General features: G+C 60.4%; 1 protein-coding gene across 7 annotated transcripts in view; it reads left to right on the top strand.

Annotated features, from left to right (window-relative positions):
- The window catches only part of EFCAB6 (EF-hand calcium binding domain 6), a 232,372-nt gene that overhangs the window by 25,331 nt on the left and 191,497 nt on the right, over positions 1–15,544 (top strand). For 6 of the 7 annotated variants that reach the window (XM_070053016.1, XM_070053015.1, XM_070053014.1 and 3 more), the window contains 2 exons: positions 5,433–5,644; positions 15,212–15,300. In XM_070053016.1, the coding sequence (XP_069909117.1) occupies positions 5,433–5,644; positions 15,212–15,300 (301 nt within the window). Of the gene's footprint in view, positions 1–5,432; positions 5,645–15,211; positions 15,301–15,544 lie in introns of those variants that run through there. The other variant, XM_070053020.1, reaches the window with a different exon arrangement.

The following is a 15,544-nucleotide window of genomic DNA, read 5'->3' as shown; positions in this document are numbered from 1 at the left end:
TGCTCCGACCAGCAAGCCGTGCGAGTTTGGTTACTGCTCTCGTTTCGGTCTTTTTTTTTGACAGGCAGAGTGGACGGAGAGAGAGAGAGAGAGAAAGGTCTTCCTTTTTGCCGTTGGTTCACCCTCCAATGGCCGCCACAGCTGGTGCGTTGCGGCCGGCGCACCGCGCTGATCCGATGGCAGGAGCCAGGTACTTCTCCTGGTCTCCCATGGGGTGCAGGGCCCAAGCACCTGGGCCATCCTCCACTGCACTCCCTGGCCACAGCAGAGAGCTGGCCTGGAAGAGGGCAACCGGGACAGAATCCGGCGCCCCGACCGGGACTAGAACCTGGTGTGCCGGCGCCGCTAGGCGGAGGATTAGCCTAGTGAGCCGCAGCGCCGGCTCGTTTCAGTCTTAAACGTCACATCAGGCCTGTGACACAGGACACGGTTTCAGATTGCTGCCAGTCAACGCGTCCTGGCCCTTCAGAATTGTGATTCTTGATTGCAGAGATGGAGCTTCTTGGAAAGCCACAAAAAATACGTGTGGCAGGTCCGAGAGAGATTTGAAGATTGAGCACACATTAGCAAGGGGACCCTCTGTGACACTGGGGCCCCGGGCAGGAGAAGTGTTCGCCAGCTGATGGCCAGTCCTGCGGCCCCTCTGGGTGAATCAGCGGTGGTCAGAAATGGAGGGGCCAAGCCTGGAGCGCCTGCTGCGATTCGATTCTTTTTTTTTTTTTTTTTTTTGAACGGCAGAGTTACAGGGAGAAGGAGAGAAGAAAGAGAGAGAGCGATGTTTTCTACCCACTGGTTGCAACAGCCAGGGTTGGACCAGGCTGGAGCCAGGAGCTTCTTCCAGGTCTCTCACGCGGATGCAGGGGCCCAAGCACTTGGGCCATCAATCGCAGCTTTCCCAGGCGCATTAGCCAAGGGCCGGTATTGCAGCCATTGCTGTATGGCAGGCGGCAGCTCACCCCACTGCACCACAGCGCCGGCCCCGCGGGCTGCGTTTCTGAGCACCCTTGGGAGTCCTGTGGGAGGTGCAGGGTCCTCCCCACTCCGGGCTCCTCTCCCTGGCTGTGCTCTCTGGCTCCGTGTCCTAAAGCCCCACCTGTAACCAGTGTAACTCCATGGCCCCTGGCTGCTCTGCCGCTCCTGCCTCATCTGGTGGGCACCGCACGCCTGCACCGGCCGCACAGACCTCCCCACCCCGCAGCGCCCTCCGGCTCCGTCACTGGCACCGAGCTGGTCCTGCAAGTCCAGCCCGGTGGAACCACCCCCTATTTCTGTTTCTCTGCCTGCCCTCCTCCTCCTGTCCCCCCTCCCCCCAAGTCCAGGCGTCCATCAGAAAGGCTGTGCTGTGCCACGCCAGCCACAGAAGAGACAGATCCTGCCTCTTCTAGGACTCCAGGAGTGGCCGTTTTTCTGGTCTTTCCTCGTTTCTTGTTTTCCCATAATCCATTCTGTGTGTGGCAGGCAGAATGACTTTTTGAAAAAGCTCCATGTATTGGGTGATGTTGCTTCTCTGCTGGCTCCTGGGCCCTCCTTGTGCCCTCTGTGCGGGGGCTCAGAGTGAGCCGGCCCCCACCTCCCTGACCCCAGCCCGGCCGCCCGAGTGCTTGGTGCCGACCGCCCTCTGTCCCCCGGACGCTCAGGCCGCTCCTTGCCTAAGGGCTGTCTGCGGCCGCTGTGCCTTCCGTGTCTGGGACGCTGCACGTCTGCTGGCTGCCTGCCTCGTCTTGGTCCTTCTGGCTCCGGCTCAGGAACTTCGTGGAGAAGCCTCCCTGGCTGCCCCAGGTGGCCACACTGTCCCGTCTTCACTGCACCTGCCACTCTCTTCCTTGCCTGGTCCTCGCCCAGAGCGTGAGCCGTGCCTGTCTTACCCTCCGCACGGCGCACAGCGGCTGGAAGGTGACAGGGACCCAGTGGGTGTTTCCTGAGAGTGCACCCCACCCCACCCCACCCCCAGCCGCCTGCACCTGAACTTTCCCCTTCTGCCCCAGGAACCTGCCGCTGTGTAGAAGCAGCGGCACGCTGTCGGTTGCAGGCGATGCCAGCCCCGCGTCGTGTGCACAGCTGTGTGGCTCGGCAGGACTCAGGCCGCACCTCTGCTCCAGGGCGTGCGTACTGTGCAGGGAGCTCCTGGTGCTGGCTGCCTCCGGCGGCTGCCGGTTGACTGGCTGTTGGCTGGAAGCCCGTCTGGGGCTGCCACCCAGGACACCCACACGTGGCCTCCCCGTGTGGTTTCGTGGCTTCCTGCCCCGGCCGTGACTGGCTGTGGCCATCCTGAGAGGACCCGGCAGAGCGGTGGCACCTCTCACAGTCTCACCTTGGGAGTCACGGGCTCCGTTCTGGCATCTGTCACGGGCCCTCCCAGGCCGAAGGGGGGCGTGTACCCCACCTTGTGTGGGAGGAGCTTTGATGTGACTGAGAGCAGCCGTGGGTCGGGAGCCCCTGCCGAGGCCTCAAGCCACGTCCTGGCACGTGACATCCCAGGTCGCTCCACCTCCCTCGCCTGTCTCTGTCCAGCCCTGGTTTTCATCCTGGCCTCCCTGCACTCGTAGCTGCACGGCCGCGAGCCTGTGTCCCTCCTGGCTGTCCCTCCTCCACGTGGGGCCAGGACCAGCTTTGAGAGCAGGCCTTGGGTCGTGTCATTCTCTGGTCGGAGATCCCACTGTGGCGGCCAGAACCAGAGGAGGACGCCCAAGGGCAAAGCCGCCCCCGCTTGCCCAGCCCAGCGCCCGCCAAGAGCCGCCCCCGCCCACCCAGCCCAGTGCCCGGCAGGATCCGCCCCCACCCACCCCTGCCTTCCCAGCCCAGCACCCGGCAGGAGCTGCCCCCACCCACCCCTGCCCACCCAGCCCAGTGCCCAGCAGGAGCCGCCCCCGCCCAGCCCAGTGCCCAGCAGGAGCTGCCCCCACCCACCCCTGCCTTCCCAGCCCAGCACCCGGCAGGAGCTGCCCCCACCCGCCCCTGCCCACCCAGCCCAGCACCCGGCAGGAGCCGCCCCCACCCACCCCTGCCCACCCAGCCCAGTGCCCAGCAGGAGCCGCCCCCGCCCAGCCCAGTGCCCAGCAGGAGCTGCCCCTGCCCACCCCTGCCTTCCCAGCCCAGCACCCGGCAGGAGCTGCCCCCACCCACCCCTGCCCACCCAGCCCAGCACCCGGCAGGAGCCGCCCCCGCCCAGCCCAGTGCCCGGCAGGAGCTGCCCCCACCCACCCCTGCCCACCCAGCCCAGCACCCGGCAGGAGCCGCCCCTGCCTACCCAGCCCAGTGCCCAGCAGGAACCGCCCCTGCCCATCTAGCCCAGTGCCCAGCAGGAGCTGCCCCCACTCACCCAGCCCAGCGCCAGGCAGGAGCCGCCCCCACCCACCCCTGCCCTCCCAGCCCAGCACCCGGCAGGAGCCGCCCCCACCCACCCCTGCCTTCCCAGCCCAGCACCCGGCAGGAGCCGCCCCCACCCACCCCTGCCCACCCAGCCCAGCACCCGGCAGGAGCCGCCCCCACCCACCCCTGCCTTCCCAGCCCAGCACCCGGCAGGAGCCGCCCCCACCCACCCCTGCCCACCCAGCCCAGCACCCGGCAGGAGCCGCCCCCACCCACCCCTGCCTTCCCAGCCCAGCACCCGGCAGGAGCCGCCCCCACCCACCCCTGCCCACCCAGCCCAGTGCCCAGCAGGAGCCACCCCTGCCCATCTAGCCCAGTGCCCAGCAGGAGCTGCCCCCACTCACCCAGCCCAGCGCCTGGCAGGAGCCGCCCCCACCCACCCCTGCCTTCCCAGCCCAGCACCCGGCAGGAGCCGCCCCCACCCACCCCTGCCCATCTAGCCCAGTGCCCAGCAGGAGCCGCCCCTGCCCATCTAGCCCAGTGCCCAGCAGGAGCTGCCCCCACTCACCCAGCCCAGTGCCCAGCAGGAGCCTCCCGCCCGCCCCTGCTCCCTTGCTGGCGCCTCCAGCCCCTCTTCGCCCTCAGGACCACCCAGCTGCAGTTCAGGTGTCACCTGTCTCCCTCATTGCTGGGCGCCCGCAGGGCTCTGCAGCCGCACAGTGCCCGTCTGCCCCGCCCCATGTCTGGTTGTGTGATCGCCCCTTTGAGGAGGCTGTGGACGTCACAGGTGACAGGCGGCCCTCACCCCGGCCCAGGGCTTGGGTGTGCTCAGCCCTCGGCGGCAGGCCAGCGCAGCCCTGGGCGGGCGCCAGGTGGACAAGGCCTTGCCTTGCAGATCCCCACGGCCGTGAGGTGCGGGGGCCTGCCCGGTTTCTCTTGAGCCGTCCAGTGGGACAGCCCTGGGCCTGCTCTGGCTGTGTGGGACCCCGGACTGCCCTCTGGGTGGGGGTGAGCTGGTGCCCCGAGACCCTGTGCTGTGTCTCCCTGGCCCAGGTGCCCCGACAGAAGGTGTCACTCTCCCAGTGCCAGAGCGCTCGGTAGCTGATAGAAGCGAGCCTCCCGCCCTGCTGCTGCCGTGTGTGCTGTTCCGGGTGGCGAGGTGACACCAGAGCCGCCAGCACACGTCCAGGATTCCCGGCTACTGCATGGGCCGCGAGCCCCGTGCCTCCCCCAACTCCTGAGCAAACACGAGTTCTCTGGTTCCCCTCTGAGTGGGTCACAGGACGCCAGGTGGCCTCGGCACAACTTCCGCCCACTGCGTTGCATCACCTGCGGGGGTTCCCGGCTGCTGCCTGTGGCTGTTTCGTCCTGGACACAGGGGCAGGGGTCCCTCCTCTCCTTTGGGGGCACCGGGAACTCTGGGACCTGGAACCCCAATTTCCCCCAGGAAGTTAAACCCCTGGAAGCTTATTGGAGCGTTCTGTGGGTGGGAGTTGGGCCGCTTGGGACATCCACATCCTGCATCAGTGCTGGGTTCAAGTCCTGGCTCCACCCCCATCCCAGCTTCGTGCTAACGTGCTCCCTGGGAGGCCACGTGGGTCCTGGGTCCCCGTCACCCGCACGGGAGTCCTGGCGGCATTCCGGCCCTGGCTATGTGGGCATCTGGGGAGTGGACCGGAGGATGGGAGAGCTCCGTTTTCTTTCTCTCTCTGCCTTTCAGTTACGTAGGAGCGTTCCCAGCATTGTTCAGCCGCCTTTCACTGTCTGGGCTCTTGTCTCTCGCTGCCTTCGAAGGTGAAGGGATCTGGATTGAGAATTACATTTCCCCTCAGAAACGGGCAAGGGGGTGAAAGACGTAGGGTTTACTCGGTGGTAGTAACTCTTAGCTGATTTCCTGCCCCAGCACCCGGGGCTTTCCTGGTGTCCTGTGCCCTTCATGGGGAGGGGGCCTTTGCCACATCGTTGCTGCCGTTCGCGTGAGCAGAGGTGGGGGTGAGCGCAGGCCCTGCTGACGAGCCGCCTGGGCCGGGCACGGGGGAGAAACGCCGTCGGGGAGCAGCGCGCTGGACCCGGTGGGCCCTGGATGCGAACGCGGCCGGTGACTGCCTGTGTCTTTTTTACAGCCACGGCCGTTGCAAACCCGGTGCTGTCCATCTTAGACGTCAAGCGGCTTTTATTTCAAAAAATCGCCAGCAAAGGCGACGAGCTGAGAAGAGCCTTCCAGCTGCTGGACCCTGACCAGAGCCTGACCGTGTCGAAGCGCGAGCTGCGGCGAGTCATCGCCGACTTCCTGATGCCGCTCACCAAGGAGCAGTTCCAGGACGTGCTGGCGCAGGTGCGGGCGCCGCGGCGGCTGGGAGAGCAGCCAAGCTCCGTGGGCTTCCCACAGTCCCCTTGCTTACGTTCTGGCCCGCTTGGATGATCGCGGCCGGCGTCTCCTCGGCCTGGGGGCTCGTGGGCTGGCGCAGGGTGCCGGCCGCGGGAGGCCAGCGGTGCTCGCGGCTGCTTTGTGTTGGAGGAGAGCTGTGTCGGTGGGGGGCAGTCCAGGAGGGCTTCAGGGTGTTTAGCTTTGACCGAGCAGTGGGTATGAGCTGCGTGCGACAGCGCGGATGCCTGCGCCAGCCTGCTCCCTTACCCAGGGCGCTGGGTAGAGTCCGTCCTGTGTGAAGGGGAGCGGGGTGGGTCAGGCTGTGGCCTGAGGCCCAGTCTGGAAAAGGACTTTGTGAAAGAATTGGGCCTTCATCCTGGAAGACTGGGGGCGGCCGGAGAAAGGTTGTAGCGGGGGTGACGCAGCGACTCGGGCGGAGACGTGGGGAGGAGGGCCCTCGGACCACCTGCTCGTGTCTCCGTCCGGGACCTCAGAGCGCTCAGGAAGGTGCTGCACATACCAGTCAGGGTCAGCACTGCCAGCCTCAGTCCATAAGGCCCGATTCAGCCCTGGCAAGGGCTGGGACGTTGGGCTAGAACGTTAGCACTGGTGAATGGATGCACACACGCGGCGTACACACACGCATGCAGCATACACACACGACATACACACTGCACGTGTGACGCGTGCACACACAGGCCTGTGCTTCCTTCTCACTCGCCGGCAGACCGTGCTGCTCCGTGTTCAGAAGTCCATCTCCGTGTGGACTTCGCCAATCCCAGCCCAGCCCAACGCGTGCACCTTCAACCAGCGAACGGTGGGCTGTGAAATGAAAACCTCAGTGAGCGTCAGACGCCCCTCAGTGCCAGCCTTAGCCTTGAGCCCCGCTTTCCTCCCTGAGACATGTGGGTGACGTCCCCTGGCCCCTGGGCTCTGTAAATGTAGTCACCAGTCACGTTCACTCCCCGTGGTCTTCAGACTGGACAGTGTTCACCGGCCCGAGATCCGACAGACCGGACAGTGTCTGCTGGTCCGAGATCCGACAGACCGGACAGTGTCTGCTGGTCCGAGATCCGACCTTTGCTGTGGGCTCTACCCTGCCACTGAGTCCCCCTTGGACTGTGGGTTTCAGACTTCTTGTCTTAGGGTTTCCACTTGGTTCCGTTTCACATTTACCCCTTAGATTTCCTGTGCGTGTGTGCACGCGCGTGTGTGTCCCCCTCAGATGTGAGCACATTTCTCTTAATTAATGGAACGTAGGGGAAGCAGCTGTCTTTGCACCCACTGGCCCGTGGTGCTGGTCTTCGTGGAGAAGACCCTGAACCCAGCCGTCCTGTGTCTGTGCAGACAACACCCGGGCCAGCGCCGTCCAGCAGGAGGCTGAAGGCAGCCACGGTGTGACTTAGAAATTCGTAGTAGCCACATTGAGACACTGAAAAGTTAGTTTTTCAAAGAGAAGAAAAAAGAAAAAACACAACAAAAGAGAAAAATTAATTTTCATTTTAATTAATAAGGTGAAGTTAATTTTAGTAAAGGTTCTACTCAGCCAATATATTTGGCACATGATGGCAAAGTTGTCATGGTTTTCTGTGTTCCGAGGCTTCAGTCCTGGTGTGTAGTTTGTGCTTATGCACTAAGTGTCCTTGGGAAGTACTTGATGTGTATTTAGTTTTCATAGAATTTGCAGCTGAAATGCTAGGCTCGCACACCTGGCAGCTCCGCGCGTGCGCACAGGTTTTGCAGTCGCTGAATCGGCGTTGTCTTCCAGATTTGAGCTGTACTAAGCAGAGCAGAGCAGTTCAGGTCCTCAGCTGCCTGGGTCATCCTCCAGGGAGCCCGGGGCGGTGGCTGCCGTCGCGCTGAGTGCGCAGACTCTGGGTCACGTGTGTTCCTCAGAAGGGCACCGCCGCCGCCGTCCCGGCGGGTGGGTCACTTGCGGACCCCGACGTGCCTGCCACGGCAGTGCTTCTGTCTCCGTTCGGTTCTTCACCTCCAGTTGGTCCTTGAGTCTGAGCCGCAGGTGCATTGTTCAGGGGTCGTCCAGATGCTTGGTTAGATAAAACTTGGAGAGTGGTCCCTTCCTCTGTGTCTCCTCCCCCTTCCCTCCCCTTCCTCCTCCTTCTAAAGACTTTATCTATTTAATTGAGAGGTAGAGTTACAGAGACAGGGAGAGACAGAGGGAGAGGTCTCCCATCCGCTGGTTCACTCCCTAAATGGCCGCAATGGCCAGAGCTGGGCCGATCCGAAGCCGGGAGCCAGGAGCTTCCTCCTGGTCTCCGATGCAGGTGTAGGGGCCCAAGTACTTGGCCATCCTCCACTGCCCTCCTAGGCCATAGCAGAGAGCTGGACTGGAAGAGGAGTGGCTGTGACACAAACCTGTGCCCACATGGGATGCTGGTGCCGCAGGCAGAGGCTTAACCTACTACGCCACAGCGCTGGTCCCACTCTGTCTCTTCTGTGAGAGGAATCTCCTAGTCACTGGTGGCTTTGGATTCTGTGCTTCAGGCCACAAAGACAGTGGACCTCCTCTCTCTCTTTTTAAATTTTTACTTTAGTTTCATTATATTAGGGAAAGAAAGAGATTGATTTTTTTAAAGATTTATTTATTTGAAAGAGTTACAGAGAGAGAGAAGGAGAGGCAGAGAGAGAGGAGAGGCAGAGAGAGAGAGGTCTTCCATCTGCTGGTTCACTCCCAAATGGCTGCAACAGCCCAAGCTGAGCTGATAAAGCCAGGAGCCAGGAGCTTCTTCCTGGTCTCCCACATGGGTGCAGGGCCCAAGGACTTGGGCCACCCTCCACTGCCTTCCCAGGCCCAGCAGAGAGCTGGATGGGAAGTAGAGCAGCCGGGATGTGAACCTGTGCCCATATGGGATCCCAGCACTGCAGGTGGTGGCTTTACCCGCTGCGCCACAGCACCGACTCAAATGCTCACTTCCCAAATGCCTACAATAGCCAAGGCTGAGCCAGGCTGAAGCCAGGAACCTGGGACTCAATCCACGTCTCCCACGTGGGTGACAGGGACCCCAGGGTTTGAGCCTTCATGGGCTGCCTCTCAGGGTGGTCGTTAGCAGCAAGCTGGAGTTGGAATCGGCACTGGGACTCGAACCCCGGCAGCCCCGTGTGAGATGTGGATATCCGCAGCAGTGGCTCAGCTGCTGCGCCGAGCTCTGTGCTGGGCGGGGACTGTGGCCTGTCCTTAGGCTAACGGCCATCGAAGACCAGAAGCCCCTCCGTGCCCGTCATTTCCCTCCCCGGAGCCTCTACCTGGTTCCGTTTGGATTTGACAGAAGCTTGGAGCTATTTTCTGTGGGAGGGCTGGTCTCTTGTCTCTGTTACAACTCTCTGCTTAATCATTTTATTAGTTTTAAAAAAGATTTAGTTGTTTTGAAATTCAGAATTAGAGAAGAGGGGGCGAGAGAGAGAGAGAGAGAGAGAGCGTGTGCAAGTGAGCTGTGCTTCGCTCCCCAGGTGGCTGCAATGGCCAGCGCTGGGCCAGGCTGGGGCCAGATTCATCTGGGTTTCCCACGTGGTGCAGGAGCCCAAGCGCTTGGGCCGTGTCCTGCTGCTTTTCCCAGGCTGTTAGCAGGGAGCTGGATCCAAGTGGAGCAGCCGGGGCATGAACCGGCCCCTGTATGGGGGGGGTGTTGCAGGAGGCAGCTTCACTGGCTACCTCAGAACGCCAGCCCCTGCTGAATTTTTTTTTTCTTTTTATTTTCTTTCTTTCTTTCTTTCTTTCTTTCTTTCTTTCTTTCTTTCTTTCTTTCTTTCTTTCTTTCTTTCTTTCTTTCTTTCTTTCTTTTTTTTTTTGACAGACAGAGTGGACAGTGAGAGAGAGACAGAGAGAAAGGTCTTCCTTTGCTGTTGGTTCACCCTCCAATGCCGCTGCGGCCGGCGCACCGCGCTGATCCGATGGCAGGAGCCAGGTACTTATCCTGGTCTCCCATGGGGTGCAGGGCCCAAGCACTTGGGCCATCCTCCACTGCACTCCCTGGCCACAGCATAGAGCTGGCCTGGAAGAGGAGCAACCGGGACCGAATCAGGCACCCCGACCGGGACTAGAACCCGGTGTGCCGGTGCCGCAAGGCGGAGGATTAGCCTAGTGAGCCGCGGCGCCGGCCATGCTGAATCGTTTTAAAGGCAATAGCGGAGTTACTGGGGGGACACCCTGTCCCAGCAAGCGCTGCGGGCTCGTTTCCTTCAAGGAGCACCCTGACCACTGCAGTCCACGCACCCTGACCCAGCTCTCCCGCCGGCCCCAGGCCCCGCCAGCTGCCCCCGGACGCCTCGTGGGATGCAGCTCAGAGCTGTGCATTGCGGTTCCTGGTCCGTCCCTCAGTCCAGGTGGTTTCCTTTCTCTTGGTGTTCCGGACCTGAACTGTTTGAAGGTTGCGGACCTGTAATTTTGTAGCTTGTGCCTAGTTTGGGTGTGTCTGGGGTTTCTTTCTTTATTTCTTTCATTCTTTTTTTTTTTTTTTTTTTTTTTTTTTTTAAGATTTATTTGAAAGGCAGAGTTACAGAGAGGCAGAGGCAGAGAGAGAGAGAGAGAGAGAGATTGATTGATCTTCCATCTGCTGGTTCATGCCCCAAATGGCCTCAATGCCTGGAGCTGTGCCAATCTGAAGTCAAGACCCTGGAGTTTCTTCCAGATCTCCCACACAGGTGCAGGGACCCAAGGACCTGGGTCATCTTTTGCTGTCTTCCAGGCAGTTAGCAGGGAGCTGGCTCAGAAGTGGAGCAGCTGGATTTGAACCAGCGGCCATGTGGGATGCTGGCACTGCAGGCAGCGGCTTTACCCGCTACCCCGCAGCACGGGCCCTGGGTTTCTCTGTGGCCTTGGCAGGAGTGCCACAGCGGCGCTGCTGTATGCTTCTCCGTGCACGGCACTGGTGCACGTGACGTCAGCTCGCCCCTCGGCCACAGTGGGGTAGCCCCGGCTCTCCCAGAGTCCACTCTGTGGTCAGTCGTATTCTGGGAGAACAACTGTGAGACTTGTTCTGGTCGTTTACTCTCTGTGTATTCGCAGGGACTCGGGGTTTCCAGTTCAGAGGGACAGGGTCCGTGACGTTGGTGTTTTTCTGGATATTTAAACGGTGTCTGTCTGGATCGTCGGAGCCGCGTCCAGCGTTCTGGGTTCTGTTGCTGTGTCCTCGTGCTTCTTTGAGTGAGTCTGTGCTTATCCGTGTTTCCTTGTGTTGGTTCTGGAATGACCCATTCCTTCAAAGAACTCTGGATCCTTTGAATGGAAAGGGATTGAGAAGCCAGCTTCCGGGCACCAGGGCCGTCGTGTTGTCCTGGCTCCGTGTGCTGTCAGCAGGCAGAGCTCCAGGGGGTACAGTTCCTTTCACATATGCACACACACGCACACACACATACATGCACACACACGTGCATACGCATGTACACACATGCACGCATACACGTACACATACAGGCAACACACATGCACATACATACAGGCACACATGCACACACATGTACACACATGTACACCCATACACACGCACACACATACAGGCAACACACATGTGCACGCATGCATGCACATACGCACACGCGTGCACACACATGTACACCCATGCACATGCACACACACACACCCCTATTGAAGTTCACACCAACGCCGCCGCAACTCTACCCCAGCACTGTGGAGTCTCCCGTTCTGTGGTCTAGAACCTTGGCCTCTGTCACCCTCGGCATATTTACTTGTCTGACCGGGCCCCTCCAGCACCTGCCCTGCCCCATGTGGGTGCCCCCTGATACCCCGGCTTCACCCCACACCCCCCGCAGGCCCTCGGCCCCTTCATGGCTTTCAGACTGAATTGGGAAGGGAGATGGGAAAGGGAGGGGGGACCGAGAATCTGCCTCCCCACCTGTGTCCATGTCGAGAGTTGCATGAGTTCTGGATACTGATTATTTTCACGTTCCCTGTACGTTTTTAATGATAGCTGTATTAATATGTCATTTACATATCACGAAATCCACCCTTTTAATGTGAATAAATCAATGTTTTTTTTTTAACTTTTTTTTAAAAGATTTATTTACTTGAAAGAATTACAGAGAGAGGTACAGCCAGAGAGAGAGAGAGAGGTCTTCTATCCGCTGGTTCGTTCCCCAAATGACCATAACAGCCAGAACTGGGCTGGTGCGAAGCCAGGAGCCAGGAGCTTCCTCCGGGTCTCCCACGTGGGTGCAGGGGCCCAAGGACTTGGGCCATCTTGCACTGCAGGACTTGAACTGGCGCCCATATGGGATGCCGGCCTGGGGCTTTAACCTGCTGCACCATAGCGCCAGCCTGTGTTTTTAACGTTTTCACCAGGTTGTGCCACCATCACCGCTGATTTGGGAACATTAGTGTCATCCCGAAAAGAAACCCTGACTCGCTAGCCGTTACTCTTCATTTACCCCCGCCCAAACCAGAAACCAGGGGGCTATGCCCTGCCGGCCGCCTGTTGCTGCAGACGCTGGACGCTGCCTGCGGGCGGGATCCTGCGATGTGCGTGGCTCCTGTCACTCGGCGTGCTCACGGGCTCCCCAGGCTGTGGGAGAGTCGGCTCCGCGTTCCTTTGCGGAGCGGAGCGGCAGTCCGTGGCGTGGCTCTGTGCCCCGTGGGCGGGTCTCCCGCAGGACCGCGGAGCTGCCTTGTCATCGGGCGACGCCCTCTCACTTTGCAGGGACGTTGCGTCGGCTTCCTTGTAAGCATCATTTCCCGCTGTGTGTCCTTGTAGTCCTGATCTAGCGCTAATTTACAAGTTTGAGTCTTCACGGGCTGACCAGCTCTGCAGCAGGAGAAAAGTCAGCCCGTGTGAAGTGTGTCCTTTTAGCCGCTTCTGTCTTTAGAAGTCACCGAAAGGCTTTTTGAAAACAGGTCTGGGGGCCGGCTGTGGCGCAGTGGGTTAATGCCCTGGCCTGCAGCGCCGGCATCCCTTATGGGTGCTGGTTCTAGTCCCGGCTGCTCCTCTTCTGCTCCAGCTCTCTGCTGTGGCCTGGGAAAGCAGTGGCAGATGACCCAAGTCCTTGGGCCCCTGGATCCATGTGGGAGACCCAGAAGAAGCTCCTGGCTCCTGGCTTCGGATTGGCTCAGCTCCGGCCATTGCGGCCATCTGGGGAGTGACCCAGCGGATGGAAGACCTCTCTCTCTGTCTCTACCTCTCACTGTAACTCTGTCTTTCAAATAAATAAATCTTAAGAAAAAAAAAAAAAAACAGGTCTCGGTGGTCAGTCCTGGACCCCGTGTGTGGGGTCTGCACAGGGGGACCGGGGCTGCTCCTGGTGGTCTTGGGCCCAGTCCACGTGGTCACACAGCTCTTCTTGGCCAGGGGCCAGCGTGAGCCTAACTGGAGGCTTAGGAACTCATGCAAGGTGTCATGGGAGCTCCCCCGAGTCCTTGAGACGTTTACAGCTGTGACGCGAGTTTGCTTTCGCGTTCCTTTTATTCCAAGACCTGCATCAGGGCGTCTTGACGCTGCAGCGGGGTGGGGAGGCTGGGGGGCGGTGCCCGGAAGCCACCCCGACCTCCGTGTCCAGTAGGAGTCGGGAGGATTTTTTTTTAAATGAAATGTAGCCTCAGCGTGCACATGGCAGTGTAGACTGTTTATTTAAAGAGGGTGGGTTGGTGGGTGGGGTCCATCCCAGGAGAGTCCTGTCCTGTCCCTGCACCACACGAGGCGCTCACCCTCCCCTGCGAAGGTACAGGTGAGTGGTGAGGGCCACCTGCGACGCGCTGGGAGGGGCCTGTGGCTGTTTGTTGAGCGCCTGGGTGAGCAGGCGTTTCTTCCCACCTCACTCGTGGGTGTGGCCTCCAGGGCCAGGAGAGCGCTTGGTCACCTGTCCCTGTCCTGAGAGACCAGGGAGCACCTAGCGTTTACTCGGAACCCCCTGCAGCAAGTGCGCCCCAGAGCCGGCCTCCCCGTGCCCCTGCCCCTTCCCTGTGTCCTCCGGCCACACGAGGCTTGGAGGCTGGGTTTTAAGGGCGCCGTGAGCACCCAGCCCTGCTTGGGTGCACCTGCAGGCCGTTCGGCTGCATGGGAGATGGCTCTCTGTATGTGGGAGAAACTCCACAGAATCCACTGACACTTGGGGACCGACGCTGGGGCGTAGCAGGTAAAGCGACTGCCCTCACCGCCAGCGTCCCATGTGAGCCGCGCTTCGAGTCCCAGCTGCTCCACTTCTGATCCAGCCCCCGCCGATGGCCTGGGAAAGCAGTGGAAGACGGCTCACATGTGGGAGACCTGGAAGAAGCTCCCGGCTCCTGGCGTCGGCCTGCCCCCGCCCTGGCTGCTGCAGCCATCTGGGGAGTGAAGCAGCTGATGGAAGATTGATCTCGCTCTGTCTACCCCCGACAATAACTCTTTCAAATAAATAAACAAAAATAGTTCCACATCCAGCATGTGTTCTGCTTTAGATTCATGATGTTTCTGGGGAAAAAATTATTCTCATTAAACATTTAAACTTTTTATTTAGAGATAACTTCAAGCCTGTAGAAAAACAGCAAGAATGACGAGTAGTGCCCTGCGTGGACGCGCGGAGAGCCGGGCTCGCTCCCCCGCAGCCTCCCCCTCGTCTGTGGGGCGCCGGCTCCGAGGGGCCAGGGTTTCTGCCGCAGCTGCGCTCCGTGGGCGTCTCCTGGGCGTAGGAACGGCTCTGGGACACAGCCCTGTCAGTCGCACGCTGAGATGGGGCTTTCAATTGGTTTGCATTCTCTTTTGACCCCCTTGACCTAATACTGTCCTTTATTTAGAAATGACCTTCTCTACCTTAGAACCGTACCCAGGAGCAGGCACGGTGGCTGAGGTGCCACGTGGGCCGCGCCCCTCCCATGTCAGGGTCGCAGGGTTCAAGCAGGCACGTGGTACGGTGGCTGAGGTGCCACGTGGGCCACGCCCCTCCCATGTCAGGGTCGCAGGGTTCAAGTGCCTGCTCTGCTCCTGATCCCGGCTTCCTGCTGCTGCAACCCTGGGAGACAGCGGGCGGGAACTAAGAAGTCGGGCCCCTGCCACTCACCTGGGAGACCTGGATCATGCTCCTGGCTCCTGGCTTCAGCCTGGCTCAGCTCTGGCTGTTGCAGGCATTAGAGGTGTGAACTGGTGCATGGAGGATCTCTCTGGCTCTTTTTGCCTTTCAAATAAATAACAAATAAATCAACCTTCCCCCCACTGAACTGCGTGGATGTGAGAGCGCGGAGGGCTCACGGGGCACTCAGTGTAAAATTGTGCTCTACCACGTACTGGAATCCATTTCTGCTGGCTTAATTCTTAGGTGGACCCTGCTTTAGCTAGATTTAGGTCTCAGATGCTTTGGGGAGCGGCTTGTTGGCTCTGGCCTGGGCACAGACTGGCGCCCCAGGATGCCCCCGACACGTGGTTTGCCGAGCGTGTGTCAGTTCATACAGGCGGGTGGAGTAGTTGTCCACGTCTGATAGGCTGTGCTGTCGCGGAGGGCATCGCCCGTCCGTGAAAGCTGTGACTCGGGGGCCCGCTGCACCGTGCCTGCGCCTGCGCGCTCTGACCTGCTGTCTGTCTGCTTGTTTGAATGCAGATCCCTCTCACCAGCTCTGGTGCTGTGCCGTACCCCGAGTTCCTGTCCAAGTTCGGCAGAATTGACCTGAATGTCAGTGTTACAAAGAGGTGAGTGTGCCGCTCGCCTGGGGAAAACGTGAGGAGCAGGGGCCGAGAGCCGAGGGCGGCGGAGCTGGCCGCACCTGCGGGAGTTCGGAGAGGGGCCGTGGCGCGCGCTCACGCGGGTGTGGGGGGATCAGCCCCGGGGGGGATTCCAGCTGCTGTGCCGCGTACCTTCCAGAGTAGGAACCTGACAGTGTAGTGCCACGCACAGTAGCGGGTGAAAGCCAGAGGAAGCGCACAGTGGATTTGA

The sequence above is a fragment of the Oryctolagus cuniculus genome, chromosome 11 (genome assembly GCF_964237555.1).
Source record: "Oryctolagus cuniculus chromosome 11, mOryCun1.1, whole genome shotgun sequence".
NCBI classification, from domain to species: Eukaryota; Metazoa; Chordata; class Mammalia; order Lagomorpha; family Leporidae; genus Oryctolagus; species Oryctolagus cuniculus.
The sequence above is the reverse complement of the archived record's forward strand: the minus strand, read 5'-3'. Positions and strand labels throughout refer to the sequence as shown.